This window comes from Psammomys obesus, unplaced genomic scaffold (genome assembly GCF_907164565.1).
Source record: "Psammomys obesus unplaced genomic scaffold, mPsaObe1.curated_primary_1811, whole genome shotgun sequence".
Taxonomy (NCBI): Eukaryota; Metazoa; Chordata; class Mammalia; order Rodentia; family Muridae; genus Psammomys; species Psammomys obesus.
The window spans coordinates 11,786,418-11,802,298 of record NW_026587216.1 but is presented as its reverse complement, the minus strand read 5'-3'; the positions used below and the strand labels follow the sequence as shown (position 1 = coordinate 11,802,298).

General features: G+C 39.9%; 1 protein-coding gene across 1 annotated transcript in view; it reads left to right on the top strand.

Annotated features, from left to right (window-relative positions):
• Pde7a (phosphodiesterase 7A) overlaps positions 1–15,881 on the top strand; it is an 87,574-nt gene that overhangs the window by 66,135 nt on the left and 5,558 nt on the right. Inside the window, exons 4-9 of the mRNA XM_055603375.1 lie at positions 1,084–1,235; positions 3,363–3,426; positions 8,259–8,354; positions 8,729–8,829; positions 13,709–13,840; positions 14,314–14,405. Coding sequence (XP_055459350.1) covers positions 1,084–1,235; positions 3,363–3,426; positions 8,259–8,354; positions 8,729–8,829; positions 13,709–13,840; positions 14,314–14,405 — 637 coding nt within the window. The remainder of the gene's footprint in view (positions 1–1,083; positions 1,236–3,362; positions 3,427–8,258; positions 8,355–8,728; positions 8,830–13,708; positions 13,841–14,313; positions 14,406–15,881) is intronic.

Genomic DNA, 15,881 nt, shown 5'->3' with positions numbered 1-15,881 from the left:
AAAGAAGAAGAACCCAAAGGTGAATAAGGAAATAGAGGATTGAAATACAAACCAGTGGGGACAAGTATACAGAGAAGACTGCAGTTTGTGAGGGCATGCAGAAGATGAAGCAGAAGCCTGAGGTTGAGGAGCTTAACAACAAGTGGTGGAAGGAATGGACTGTGGAGCAGAGGTACAGAGTTAAATAACCAAACTCTCTTGTGTGTTTTGATGCTCAGAGAAACTGGGTTATTTTGACGGTTTTGTAAAGAAATAGTTTTAGACTCAGTGAAAGGACACACTGTTTCCAGTGAAGGGCCACAGTGCCCAGATTTTTTCTCTTAAGAGAATTTTTTATTTCTATCCTTTAGACCCCTTCTAATATATAAACAATATATTCCCTGTTCTTTTTCTTTTAGTTAAGGTTATCTTCAAAATATTTGAAACTATCTCATTAGGATTATTATAATTGTTAATACACCTTTATGACTGGATTTAGCTTTTCAGTAGTTTGAAACTAGACGTGTGTGTTCTTGCTTCCAAGTTTCATATTTATATGGTGTATTGAAGCAACAGAATGAAAATAGTTAATGAAAGTTAAATTTTAAAGCTGATTCTGAATCCAGATGCTCCTGTAGCTTTCTAAAGCCTCTCAGAACCTACCCTTACTCCTTTTTTTAATTCTTCAATTAAAAATAGAAATAAAATACCTCTCCTAAAAAGAACCGTTCATGGAAATTAATGAATTTTAAAAACACTTCTGTGTGAGGCTGGAGAAGTGCCTCAGTGGGTGAGAGCACTGGCTGGCTGCCCTTCGAGAAGACCTGGATTTGATTCTCAGGAACTACATGATGGCTCACAACTATCCTTAACTCCAGTCCCCGGAAATCCAGTGCTCTTTCAGCCTGCCCCATCACTGCACACACCAGGTGCACATGCATACATGCATGCAAAGCTCCAGTACAAAACAATAGAAGGGAGAAGCTGTAAGTGCTTGTATATAACACTTTTTAAGTACTAGCATGGAACTTGAAGGGGAGGGCGTTACAGAGGCAGCTGATGCACGATTTTCCAGTTTTTTCATGATTACTCCCTTTCTTTCAGCTCAGTCTGAAATTGAAGCATCAGTTTCTGCCAGGAACATCAGAAGGTTGCTAAGTTTCCAGCGGTATCTCAGATCCTCGAGGTTTTTTCGGGGTGCCACAGTTCGTAGTTCTCTCAACATCTTAGATGACGATTATAATGGACAAGCCAAGGTTTGTACAACTTCTTCAAAAAGATTCCACCTGGTTGCTTGTTATGTTTATGGGAGCCCCCTCCAAGAAACTGATTGAGAACCTTTTCCTGTCTGGATTGAGCTACTTTTCAGATTTGGCACCTGTTTGTTGATAAGCAGGTGTAACAACAGTAAAGAAAATTTCTGATAAAGTAGTGAGCACATTTGCATTTGTTACAACATTAAGTAATGAGTGGATCAACAGAACAGTCAGCTAAGCTGATACAGAAGTGGATGCTGGGAAGAGGAGGAGCTGTGACCTGATCTAAGGCTATTGATAAGGAAGCTGGCTCTGTCCATCACTGAGAATGAATATGTTTACCCAGTGGTTCCAGAGGAAAAGGCCAGGGAGATGCTTCTATCTTCGTCAGTTAAATAATCTTGAAGTTTAGTCTTAAGTAAAGCGGTGTTTGTACGAATTACTTGCTTCATTCTTAAGAAGACTTCACAGGAATTTCCTTAAGTTAGATTGAATAAATGGGTTTTGTTTTGATCTAATGGGATTTTATATAATCTTGAATTTTAATTTATCTGAAATTATTTGTTGCTTAAATTTTATAGTCCAGATTTTCTAAACTTGTGTAGATTGGTCCCAGGGTATCTTCTTTAAAGTTTAAAGAAAAGAATGTTTCTCTTCTTAATAAGTCAGTGGGAACTATTGATCTTCACTCTGAGATTTAGAGCTTACAAACTCTTCTCTTTAGGTTAGATTATTAACCTGTGTGTTATTCCTGGTTATTGGTACTGTGATTCAATCTCAACACGTGTCACACAAGTGTTGCTTGTTCTGTTTTATTTATCATTTTATATTCACCATTTAACTTTGGGTAAAATTTAACTTTGGTGCTTTAAAAGCCCACACAATATAGGCTTTGGTGGATTTATTTGTTTACCAAAGTACATATTATCCTTTTTTGTTTTTTTTTTTTGTTTTGTTTTTGTTTGTTTGTTTGTTTGTTTGGTTTCATTTGTTTTTTTTTTTTTTTTTTTTTTTTGAGACAGGGTTTCTCTGTATATCCTTGTCAGTCCTGGACTCGCTTTGTAGACCAGGCTGGCCTCAAATTCACAGAGAACCACCTGCCTTTGCCTCCCTGAGTGCTCTGATTAAAGGCATGCACCACCATGCCCTACTAGTACATATTATCCTAAGAGCTAATTGATTGATCTATTGAAAATTTAGAATGATATTTAAAAATTGCCCATAAATACCCCATAGTTCAGGGTTGTTGTTGTTTTTTTTTTTTAAACTGGTTAGCAAGTCAAATGTGGTAATGGATGCTATTAATACCAACACTCAGGAGGCAGAGGCAGGCAGATCTCTGTGAGTTCAAGGTCAGCCTGAACTGACTTCCAGGAGAGCCAGAGCTATGTAGAGAGCCCCTGTCTCAAAATAATAAAACAAACAAACAAAACCTGGCAGCAAATAATTGAATTGTGGTTTGGTATGGGTTCATTGTGGGTATCCAAGTCCCAGAAGTTGGACTCCTCAATCACCATCACAGCTTCCCACTTCAACTGAGCAAGTTATTTTTTTGCCTGTTTCTCAGGTGTGAGGATTGAAAAACTCACCTACTCAGCCGTTAGTGAGTTAGTGGCCATTATAAATCCTTGCCAGATTTTTTAAATTTAGTTTGAGAATATGCAGGATATGGGCTATATGTCGGTGAATTATTTCAGAATTTTCATAAGTTTGTAGACCATAGGAACAGGCTGAAAGACTGTGGTGACTTATGTATAATTAACTGAAAAACAAAATAATTTGGTTTCAAATGGAATTTATTTCTGTAGACAATTTTGAACCAGTTGCAAAGGTCATAACTAAAAGGAGAATGAAAGCCAAGTGTGCTAGCACACTCCTGTAATCCCAGCACTTGGGAGGCTGAAGCAGGAGAATTCCCGTAGTCTAGAGTTGTAGACTAACCTGGGCTGCATAGTGGAACCCTGCCTGAAAAACTAGAAAATAAGATGAATGAAGGTGAATGATTCTTGGTGTTTCTCGAAGCAAACAGCCACTTTTAATTTCTGTTAACTTCGCTATGGACTATCTGCAGAAAGTGGGTGTTAATTGAATTCAATTACAGTAGAAATGTTTGGTTTTTCATTTCAGTGTATGCTGGAAAAAGTTGGAAATTGGAATTTTGATATCTTTCTGTTTGATAGACTAACAAATGGTAAGTGAAGCATTTGACATACTTGAGTTTACTGTGGACACTAGACTCCTATATTGAAGCTTTAGTGTGGTATGTCTTTATCTTAGGCTATGAACCTTGTACTGGCATTTTGTCCTTGTTAGTAACTTTGCAAAAAGCCAACAGAAATCATTTTTCAATTTTTTGTTATTATTAGTCTTGACAGTAACCAAAAGTTACTAATTGGTTGGCCAATTAGCATTTATTACTGCCATCTTTAATAACTGTATCTCATTGCAGTCTTAAGTTTTCCATTTTCAGTTTCTTCACCTTGTGACTGTTTACAGTGGCATTTTCTGACATGAGATAACATGTGGGGTTATCCCAAAGGCATGGTCAACCAGTTGGTCTCTTTCTTGGGTGTGCTGGTCCCCCAGCTTTTTTCTTATGTTCTACAGAGGGTTAGCTTGTTATCCTCAACCTCCCTCTGGAGCTGCCTCCCCGTGCTGAAGAAGAAAATGCATACTATATGTCGAAATTAGGCTCTCAAGAGTTAAGAGTAGTTGGAGAAATTTCTCGCAGGTCATCCTAATCTGTGCCCCTGCCCGCGCCTTAGCCCAGCATTATGTGGCATTGCTTTTTCTTTTTTCTTCTCTTTGGGAACCAAAACTGGACTCTATTTGGAAACCTTTTTTATTTGAAATAAAGTATTTGGCATAATTCTTGATGATACTAACCATCTTTGTACCTTTTATAGATTTTTAATAAAATTACACAGATAAGTCAGTTTTTCTTTGACATGAATAACGTATGTGTCATCTGCTTTACTTTGAAGTTAACTGCTTTTTCTTTCATTCTAAAAATGTTTGTTTATTTATGAAGGTGTATGCACACGCCTCCAGCACACGTGTGATGTCAGAGGATAACTTGTGGAAGTGGGTTCTCTTTCCTGTGGATTCCAGGGTTCCAGCTTAGTTTGCTGAGCTTGCATCTGTATGCTCCTTTACCCAGTGAACCATGTCACCTTCCCTGCTTTTTCCTGCTTCACTTTGGATGAAGAAATACAACTTTAGGAGTGGTTCTTGAGTGTCACTATTAATTTCTGTGAGCAGCAGAAGCAGAGAAAAGGCCTCTCTACATCCCGTTTACCTGTGCACTGTTGACAGGAAGGAAGGGCAAGGTGGTGAAAACCGTAAGATTGTGTTTTGTCGGCAAAACACCCTGACATCCCTGCCTTTTTGTTCTTCCAATTTCTGTCTCCTTTTCTTTTGCCCGTGGGTGGCTAAGTGTCCTGTTGTTCTCCCTGGCTCCTACCTGGCTGCCCTACTGGAAAGGCCAGCTAGGCCTTTCCTCTAGGCCTTGTGAGCTTTTTCTTTTTTTAATACAGGCAGTGAAATATTAGATGGCCCAACTCCTTCAAGATTTGGAAAATTCTTCTTTTCTAAATCAATATAAATGACTTCAGTTATTATCACAAGATAAATACAGGTAAAGCAATACCAGCCATACCACTTTGAAAGACTAGCCTTACATAAACTGATAGCTCATACCCTATTCCTAGGCTCCTAGGATGCCTGCTATTCATTGACATAGTTAGTTGTTTTTTTCTAAATTTGATTTTTTAAAACTACACATCCTGCTAGTCAGGGACTGAGGATGACAGCTAGTGAACTCAACTGTGTTCTCTATCAGCCACAGTTGCTGCCAGTCTTCATTATTAATCTCCTTTCCTTAGACCACCCCATTTGAACTGGCTTTGTGGTGAAGGTGGCTAAATGAATTGGTCCCAGATAAAAACTACCCATTGTTAGCCACCCACCTTTGCTTTTAGAGGAAATTAACTATAACTCCCTGGAAGCCACAGAGATTCTCTCTTTGAAGAAATGTAACTCAACAAATGGGCAGGAAAAAAGATGTTCTTCAACTTGAATGTTGGATGGTTTCCTTCCAAAACTAAAATTATGTATGATTTGTACTCATCATATCCAAATTCATAGTTTCCCCTTCTTGCTTATTGACTCAGTGGTGTTTTGTATTCTTTTTATTGAATTTTAGCATTTAATATATTTCAATTAATTTTTATTATAATTTTTATTTATTACAGTTTATTCACTTTGTATCCCAGCTGTAGCCCCTCCCAATCCCACTCTCCCTCATCTCTTCCCTGCCCCTTCCCCAGTCCACTGATAAGGGAGGACCTCCTCCCCTTCCATCTGACCCAGTCCTATCAGGTCTCATCAGGACTGTCTTTCATAGTCTATCTCTGGGGCCTGGTAAGGCTTCTCCTCCTTCGGGGGAGGTGATCGAAGAGCCAGCCACTGATTTCCTGTCAAAGGGTGTTTTGTATTTCTTACTCTAATGTATAGGGGAGAGGACAGGAAGGAAAAACAGAGCTGAGGGGTTCACCCCAGGACAGGTGCACCTCATCTGCTCTGCTGTAGGAAGGAGAGCAGTTGCTGTCTTGACAGCCTCTTACAGGGATGTGAACAGGGTGTGTGCTTGTTGCTCCTGAGACTCTGGTTTGTTGGCAGGAGAGTAGCCAGCCTGTGCTACAGCCCAAGCTCTCATGGAAAGTCAGTTTCTAAAAACCAGTGAGGGTCAGGACATCTCGCTGCTCTGTGGTTTTTTTTTTTTGTTTTTTTTTTTTTGTTTTTTTTTTGGTATATTGTGATAGTTTTACTCTAGAAATAGTTTCTTTCCTCTTTCTCTTCCTTCTTCTTTCTTCTTCCTCCTCCTCCTTTCTTCTTCTTTCTGCTTCTTCTCCTCCTCCTTCTCCTTCTCCTCCTTCCTTTTTCTCCTTCCTTCTCCTCCTTCTCCTCCTTCCTTCTCCTCCTTCTCCTCCTCCTCCTCCTCCTCCTCTTCCTCCTCCTCCTCCTCCTCCTCCTCCTCCTCCTCCTCCTCCTCCTCTTCTTCTTCTTCATCATCATCATCATCATCATCATCATCATCATCATCATCATCATGGTCTTTGTCTGTAGTCCTGGTCCTAGAATTCACTATGTAGTCCAGCTGGCCTCTTACTCAGAGCTCCTCCTGCTTCTCCCTCCCAGGTTTTGGGATTAAATATCTGTGTGACCATGCCTGGCTCATTGACATTCAATTTAAGGATATTTTTGTCCACATGGAAATGATATGCCTAGTCATCTTTAAAAGAATCTTGGGGCTGGCAATATGACTTTGCAACCAAGTCAGCACATGCATGAGTTTGTTGTTCTGGACCCATATGGTAGAAAGCAAGAATGACTTCTATAAGTTGACCTCTAACTTTCACACCTGGCATATGTGCCCACACATCTGTGTATATCTGTGTCTGTAAAGGATCCTTACTGGCCAGCAGGATGGTTCAGGAAATGAAGACACTTGCTGCAAAAGCCTTATGACCTGAATTCGGTCCCCATTAAGAGTGGGAGAACTGATTCTCCAAAGTTGTCCTTTGACTTACACACACAGACACACATACACACACTGTGGCATGTGAACGCCCATCATGCATGGTTGTGCCAATACACAATAATAAGTAATACTATATTTTTAAAATCATCTTTGTGGCCTTCCCCAGCCTTCATAATAGTCTGAAAGTTTTTACCTGTATTCAACTATAGGTTCTGTTTGTAGTGCTTTAATGAGTTGTTAGTTAATTCTCTTAAATATTATAAATTCTTGGTGTGAGATTAGTTGTATAGTTTACATATTTTAGCAAGAATCATCGACCAGAAGATACTGGAATCATATGTGTTATTGTGATGCAGTAACTTATGAGAGTAAGTCCCTTGAAAATAGGCAGTTTAACTGTCACTGTATCATATTTGTCCTATATAGAGTCTACAAAATCATGAGAAATATAATAGAGTACATACAGCCTAGCGAGTTTTTGTGAGGAAAGGGAAGATAAGCCTAGTAGAGGTAGGAAATCAGCAAGGATGAACACTGGCAGCACGTGTGGGGATGGAGAGTCATAGGGAGCGTGCAGCATGTCTGAGTGTTTATGCTTGCTGTGGCATTGTGGGGAAAAGAGACAGGCGAACATGCGGTGATAAGGTGAAATGTATCCAGTGGATCAGGATCTGTCTTTGAGGTAATATGGATAACTTAGTGTTCAAGGAAATGAAACGAAAGGTTTGGGGGTGTTTTAGGTTTTTTTTTTTTGTGTTTTTTTTTTTTTCTGTGAAGTATGAGGTTGTGGCACATGAGGGAAGGAATGGGAAATAAGCATGTTAGAATTTTAAGAAGAATGGATGGCAAAGTCTTCTAAACAGATACTTTACAAAGTAAAAGGTATATCACTGGCCAAACAATGAGAGTGCATGACAATGCGCATTATAGCTGCATGGTGGTAAGATTTGTGATACTGCCTGTCCCCGACTAGCTCTCAGATCTTCTGCTCCAGCACAGAAAAAGTGAGAGGGCTAACTGAAATTTTTAGTCTTGGGGACCTTGAGGTGACTGTCTCCATCTAGTTCTGTTCCAGTAAAAATAAGCACTATTTTCACCTCAGAAGGTTGCAGCCAAAGCTGTTTGCTGTGCATCTCCTCATTTCTGTGAAGTGCTTGTAAAGTTAAACTGGCTTGTTCACTGGGGGTCAGTTTTCCCATATTCTACTATTGAGTATTATTGGTGCCTTAAATCCTGAAAAGCCTTAAAAGTTTTTATCTTTCAGTTCTTTTATGGAAAGCCGAAATTATTTTTTTCTTAGAATGAGATGAAGATGTTAACATTTAGCATGTATAACTACCAAAATGAGGAGCTGCAGGCTTTAGTAGAGCAAAGTGGGTGTGGATGCTGCTTCAAGTTGATGCTCAGAGTCTCCATCTGGGGACAGTAGCCTTCTGGCCTAACACGTCTTTCTAACATGGCCTCTCCTCTTTCTTTTCTAGGAAATAGTCTAGTAAGCTTAACCTTTCATTTATTTAGTCTTCATGGATTGATTGAGTACTTCCATTTAGATATGGTGAAACTCCGTCGATTTTTAGGTAAGTGATTCTAATTTGTGTAATTGTCAGTCAGCTATAACAAACTATTTAGTATCATAGCTTAAAACATGTTTATAGCTGTACATGACATGGCAATATTTTGCTTAGTAACAGACAACGTGTGGCAAGCCATGCATCAGCTGGCCTTGCATTCATGTTTGTTTTGCCTGGTCTCTATTGTGGCATGATATTGAAATGTCTGGTGATTGGCTGAACTGAGGTAAATCTGTTAGAATGTGAACAATTAATTTCAGCTGATAGCCACATGGAAAATATATGTGGATCACTCATAATTACCACTCTCTACACTTGAATGTCCCTCTTGTATAGTAAAAATTAAGTTTGTGTTGTTTTGGTTTTGTTTTTTGATGCAGTTATGATCCAAGAAGATTACCACAGTCAAAATCCTTACCACAATGCAGTCCATGCTGCAGATGTTACTCAGGCCATGCACTGTTACTTAAAGGAACCTAAGGTATGCTGTGGACACTAATTGCACAAACTTTTTCATATGTTAGCTACTCAGCTCTAAATCAGAAGTTGCTTCTGTGATAGTGAGATCAAACGAGTGACTTTCCAGATATGACTGTACAGCTATAGAATTGGACCCAGAGCTCTCAAATCCTTGGGTTCTGTATTCATACAGAGGTAGCTTTGTTTTTAAGTGTCCCCCGTGTGAGATCACTGGGTGTGCAGATGCAGAGCCTGGGGTCCTAGGGCATAAAACGCTGTACTTTCACCTGTTCTGGAGATATGTAAGACCACTTGAAAACAGAGCACTTAGATAGTGTTCTTCTTGTCCCTGGCAGTTTATATAAGAGCTGACTTTAAGGCAGGCATGGTAGTTCACACCTGTAAATCACAGCACTTGAGAAGCAGAAATAGCAGGATTGCTAGGAGTTTGAATCCAGATTGAGTAGTAGCTTCCTGTCTCCCTAGCTGGTCAGAAACTAGTGATTACTGGGTTGCTTTGCTTGCCGGTGTACAGTTATTGATGTCCTAAGCAACATGCTGGCTGCTTATGACAGAAGTGTCAGTGAAATAGAAATTTTGATGAGAGAGAAGAAATCTGGCTTAAAATTTTAGTTGTGGGTCATGTTGTTACCTAATATGGAAAATGAATAAGAATCAGCCTGCTGAGTGGGATACTGACATCTTATGATAAAATGGTGGCCCTTGTGATAACCATTACAGAAGAAAGTCAGCGTAGTGCCAGCAGACAGCAAAACAGCATACTTTCCCTGAAGGAATGTCACCTCTTAATAGTTTTCTGTTTTATTGAAAAGGAGCCTGAAGATAATTTTACACATAGATACAAGTGAAATCTGACTTTCATATACCCTAGAAATTTGTAGTTTCTTACTCGCGGAACTCAAATATTATAGATCAATATCCACTTAGTACCAAAAGTTGTCTTTCTGAAAGTCCATGCTAGCCAGTAGTGGTTTGTGCTTTTAAGTACTTGGGAGGCTGTATGAAAAGGATAGAAAGTTCAAGGGCTACATGCAAACACTCTAAAAAGTGTGTTAAGGACTAGAGTTATAGTTAGCTTCAGCTGTCAACTCAAAACAAACCTAGAATCACCTGGAATGAGGGAACCACTACTGAAGTATTGTCCCAAGTCAGACTAGCTTGTGACCATGTCTGTGAGGCATTTTCTTAATTATTAATTGATGTAGGATGATCCAGCTTGATATAGGTGGTGCCATCCCTAGTCAGGTGGGTCAGGCTATATTAGAAAAGTATCTGAGCAAACCAGTAAGTAGCATCCCTCCATGGTTTCTGCTTCAAGCTTCTACCCTGAGTTCCTCCTTTGTCTTCCACTGATGCTATATTGTAACCTGGAAGTATAACTTGAAATAAACATTCCTCTTCAAATGGCTCGAGGTTAGTGTTTTAGCGCTCGCAATAGAGATGAAGAAGAGGAGATCTGGGAGACAGTTCAGTAGGCAAAATGAGCATGAGGACCTGGGTTCAATCCCTAGGACCTGTGTGAGAGCTGCATGTGCAGCGTCTGTGCCCCAGAGTACCCAGTCCCAGCACTACTTCTGAGATGGGAGGCAGGACAGTCCGTGGAGCCTGACGGGCCAGCTGTCCTGGCACGTGCTGTGGGAAGTATAGCAGAGACCTGAGTCTCAAATGCAGCTGGGTGAGTGACACGACAGCATGCTGTAGCACACACACACACGAGTGTGCACACGCCTTGCGTGCACACACTAAATAGTGTTAACATCGTTGAATTGCTTATATCCCTATGAAGTTCTATTTCGAGTAAAAGTTTTAAGGAATGTTACACTTTTAATCATGCTTATTCTTTGAGTATGTGATTTGCCCACAGACTTCATTATTATTATCGTGCATTTTAGTAGGTAGGGCTGGGGGAATGACCATGCCACAGTTTGAGTGAAAGGACAACTTCTAGGAATCGGTGTTTCATCCCACAAATTTCTAGGAATTGAACTCAAGTTGTCAGGCTTCAGACAAGTGCTCTACGACCAGGCCGCCTTCAGCCCTCCCACAGAAATTTTAAAAATTTACTGGCTTCTTTTTGTGTTCCGTCTTTTAGCTGAGGTTGTAAAGTTATGTGGAATCACTTATTAATTTTGCAGAAAATCTAAGTTACCATTTTCTTTCAGGAAGGTACTTGTCTGTTATCTTACCACACTACTCTTATCATGAGAATGGAATACTTTATCATATTGCTTAATAAAAAAACATGGCATATTTATAACTGCATGCCCATTCATAAATTAGGTATTCATTACATATATATTGCCATGTTCGTTCATTTATGTGCCACAGCGGAGATAACTTGATTTACAAGTCTATCTTCTGTTCACCTTTATTAGTAAGTGGTGCTTTTAAGGTTCGGGATCTTGATCAGTTGGTAGAATGCTGGCTTAGCTTGCTAGAAAGCCATAGGGTCAGTCTTAAGCACCTTATAAAATTGGACATGATGGTACACATGTGTAATCCCAACATTCTTAGGGGCAAGAGGATTCGAAGTTCAGGGTCATCCTTAGGTACATAGTGAGTTCAAGACCAGCCTAGGCTATGCAAGACTCTGTCTCAAAAAACCATTTGGTTAACAACTGGTCAAAGTACAGAGAAATGCCATGGACCACTCAACCATAAATAGGATATTTATAGTAAATCTCTTCTGTACAAGACTCAGGGATCCCTGAGAAAGGGGAGACAGAAAGACTATAGAAGCCAGACCTCAAAAAGGGCCTAGGCAAAAAAGTCTACTGGATATGACTGGACTGCTACTGTTGTTACAAAAAATGAAAACTCAGAAGCCAGATGCTGGTGTGAAAAAAACAGCCAACTCAGAAGCCAACTCACCTACTCAGCCAGCATCCCAGAAGGAAAAAGCCTTAACAGCTGACAGTCCAGGAGGAAAAGGCCTGCTAACTCACCCAACAGCCCAGGAGAAAGAAGCCAAAAGCTAAAAGCGAAAGACCTCAAGAGCCAAAGAGACAAAAGAGCTCTTTCTTCTCCATGCTGTCTTAAATGCCCTTCAACTCAAAGTCCCCCCTTACTATTTAATACCTGTCAGCTGGATTCTTGCTCTGCCTTTTGACCTAGGGTTAACCTTATAAATCCTGTGTGCAGAAAGCTCTTGGATTAAAGGTGTGTTCTAGGGCTAAGCCACACCATAATCACCTGTTTACGATAAATAGATTATTGGATTAAAGCATGTGTTAGGGCTGAACCACACAAAAGAAGAAACAGGCTCACAGTCTCATGGTTGACAATGGGAACAACTATCCTGCAACATGCTATACTCATGAACTCAGAGAAGCCATGTTTTCCTCCATAGGACCTACATAAGATCAAGTCAGCATTCTAGTATGGCATAAGGAGAGACAGCTGTCCCTAGCAGAAGAGCTGTTGACAGTTGATGGCTATTGGCACAGAGAAAATCAGTTTTCTCTAAGGGCACAGGCACTGGTAGGTTGAAAAGACAACAGTAAAGTTTGTAGGGTAAGTGAGAGATAGATCTGGGAGGAGGTAAGGACAGGAGTCAGGGTTGAATATGACCAACAAACAGTGTTGTATACAGGTATGAAATTCTCAAAGAATTAATACCAATATTAAACTTTTTAAGTTTGATTGTTTTGCATATTCTAAAGAGAAAATAATTTTCTTTAACTTTTTTACTGACCTCTTCCATGGACATTACAAAGAGAAACACTGTATATTCTCTACCCGAAGATACCTTATAAGGCTGGTGGAGTTCTCAGTGGGTAAAAGTCCTATGTCACAGACCAGTTTCCAGACAGCAGAAGGGAAAAAACCAACTTCTGCAAGTCTTTATTCTGGTCTTCATACATGTGTCATGGCATGAGTTTCATCCCTCCTGTAAATAAACTCTAATAAATAAAAGTGTTAAAGATTAAAGACACTTTGTAGCTTCCTAGATGTTAAGTACTCATGACTTGTGACTGAGATAAACTTTTAACACATGAGGTTGGTAGAAAAAGATTTATTCTGGCATGGAAAGGAAATAGCCAAATTTGAATCTAAATGTATTTATTATCTCATTGAAATTTTTGTAGTGCTCTCATCTCTTTATGATAGCATTGTCAATGATTTATGCTTACTCTTAGACTACAGGGTTTTAAAAGCTCAGGGAACAAATTATTTTAAAGTAAACCTGAATAAAGATACAGCCACAGCAGAACTTGTTAAGAGCTGGGGACACAAATGAGTCCTTGGCAGGGCCAGGGATGAAGATTAGACCAAGGAGTTGGTAAAATGTGGGTCCCTGGAGTTGGGCTTTACAGAATAAGTGCAAATTCAGAAGGGGTGCCTCATGAAAGGTGGTAGTAGACTCAAAGTGGCCATTTTTATTGCTGAACATTTTAGTCAACTAAAATAAACTTTAGTTATGGTTACTTTGTTGTTTGGGTTTGGTAGTAATTGCTAAGAGTAAAACTGCATTGCTATCATTGAAGTTGCTTTTCTGGTGTGGTTGCATTGTGAACAGGGTTCTGAACGTGGCCATTCATTGGTAGAATGAAAATACACAGACCTGTTTCTCAGTTTAGGGTCCTTGTTTCTGAGGAAGAATGTTTCCTACCTTAGGTGGTCTTAATTGTGTAGTGAAAGTGAAGCTGTATCAGGTAAGCCCTGTGCCTCAGGCAGCAGCACCATGCATCATAGCACACAGGCTGCACTGTCCCCGTGAGCCACCACCTGGCAGGCGGGATGGCACTAACTGGCATAACGAGCAGTCCTCTTGAACAGATAACAGGAGGGCAGGAAACCCACCATGCCCACTGGCTCCTAGTGATGGACAGTATATTTCAAGTATGTTTGTGATTGATTTTTCTTTTGTTACACTTTAGCTTGCCAATTCTGTAACTCCTTGGGATATCTTGCTGAGCTTAATTGCAGCTGCCACTCATGATCTGGATCACCCAGGTGTTAATCAGCCGTTCCTTATTAAAACCAACCATTATTTGGCAACTTTATATAAGGTTAGTACAGTTTTAGTTCCCTAGGGAATTAATTCCTTTTGATTTGTTTTGGTTTTAGTATGTCCTTAAGCTCCTAGCACTGAGGATTAAAACAAGAGGCTCTCTTGAGCTCAGTAGCTGACCAGCCTCTCCTAGTCCATGAGGCTTAAGCCCGTGAGAGACCCCTCTCTCAAAATACAGTGTGGACGGCTCCTGAGAAACAGCAGTCAAGGTTGACCTCTGAACTCTACACACACATGCATGTGTACACGCTGCTCACACCACAAATACGTCCACCCACCCACAAAGAAACACATGCACAAATATTAATAATTTAATATTTTGTATTCTATAGTGTTTACTGTTTTGAGGAAACAAAAGTAGTGAAAGTAAATTTCCAGTGAATGTTTATGCTTAACCAAGTTAATATTACTGACAAATGGTTCTTTATGTTCAGAGATGACTGTTAGGTAACAAAGAAACCCTTTTTATAGAACACCTCAGTCCTGGAAAATCACCACTGGAGATCTGCAGTGGGCTTATTGAGAGAATCTGGGTTGTTCTCACACTTGCCATTGGAAAGCAGGTAAGTTGGATTAAGACAAGTGTATTGCCTATTGAAATAAAGTTTGTAATTAAACTAGTTTATAAAGTCCAGTATTCCATAGTTTCCAGTTTTGTTAAACTGAATGTATCTTTTTAAAAGATTATCAAAATTATAGAGCTGAAGAAAGGGCTCAGCAGCCAAGAGCATTTGCTGTTCTTGGAGATGACCTGGGTTCAGTTCCCAGCTCTCACATGCTAGCTCACAGACATCCATACACACAGTACACATACATAAATGTGAGCCACACTATCATACACTGAAAATTCAAAGAAAGTTCTGTGAAAATTCCTAAGCCTCTTGTGTACTTGTGACTGTCTCATTAGCTGTTTATCTTTATGACAAGAGTAGTGTAAAAGTCACATCTCCCACTGGTTGTACTTAACTTTTCTTAAGATTTATTATTTAACAAGAAGAGGGTGCCAGATCTCATTATAGATGGTTTGAGCAACCATGTGGTTGCTGGGACTTGAACTCAGGGCTTTGGAAGAATAGCCAGTTCTCTTAACCTCTAAGCCATCTCTCCAGCCCCTATACCTAATATTTCATTCAATGCTGATAAAGATTTCAGGTATATAGGTATGCCCTCACATGTACAGATTTGGAGCTGTCAGGCAAAATAATGAATAAAAAGAACAACAGGAAACAGTTTAAAAAATAGTTTAATACTAACCAGGCCATTTTGGTGGCCCAATTTAAAAAAAAAAAAAAAAACTAAACTAAATACATCCAACATGATGGTAGTGGCAAAAACATCTCGTACCCTGCTAGTGTTGTCTTTTATACTTTCTTTCACTATTTTACATATCCAATGTTGTGTTTGGTTTAACCTATTTTTCTAAGTGTGAAAAGTGTGTGTGGGGGGGGATGTCTTCAGGTCAGGTGTGCTGTGGTGCACACTCAGAGGTCTCAGGACTGCCTTCAGCACTCACTTGTCACTTTCCTCTGGGGTCCTGAGGATGACCAGTTCATGGGGCCTGAGGCAAGTGCTTTTCCCAATGACGTGCCTCCTGGCCCTGTTGACAGCTCTTTATTGTGAATAACACAAAGATAAGCTTACTGTGACCCTGTTATGGGTAGTGTTTTTACTCTCATGAGGCAGTTTTTAAAATAATAGTGTATCTTCTGTCTGTATTAGCATACCACATTTTCCCCTCCAGATAATTTGGGTATGCTTATAGATACTGACTTTGAATTTTCCTGTGTGCATGGGTATTGTGCCTGAATGTATATCCACACATCCCGTGTGTTCCTGTTGCCAGAAGAGTGAGGGGCTCCCAGAAACTGCTGTTACTGTAAGGGTAGGCTGCAGTATGAGAGGTAGGAATCAGCCTAGGTCCTCTGGGAGGAGAGCCTGTGCTGCTAACTGCTGAACCATCTCTAGCCCCTTGATTAATCTGTTGAGTAGAATTTTATTAGTATTTCATTAAGCACTTTTCTTAAAAATGTCTCAGCGGA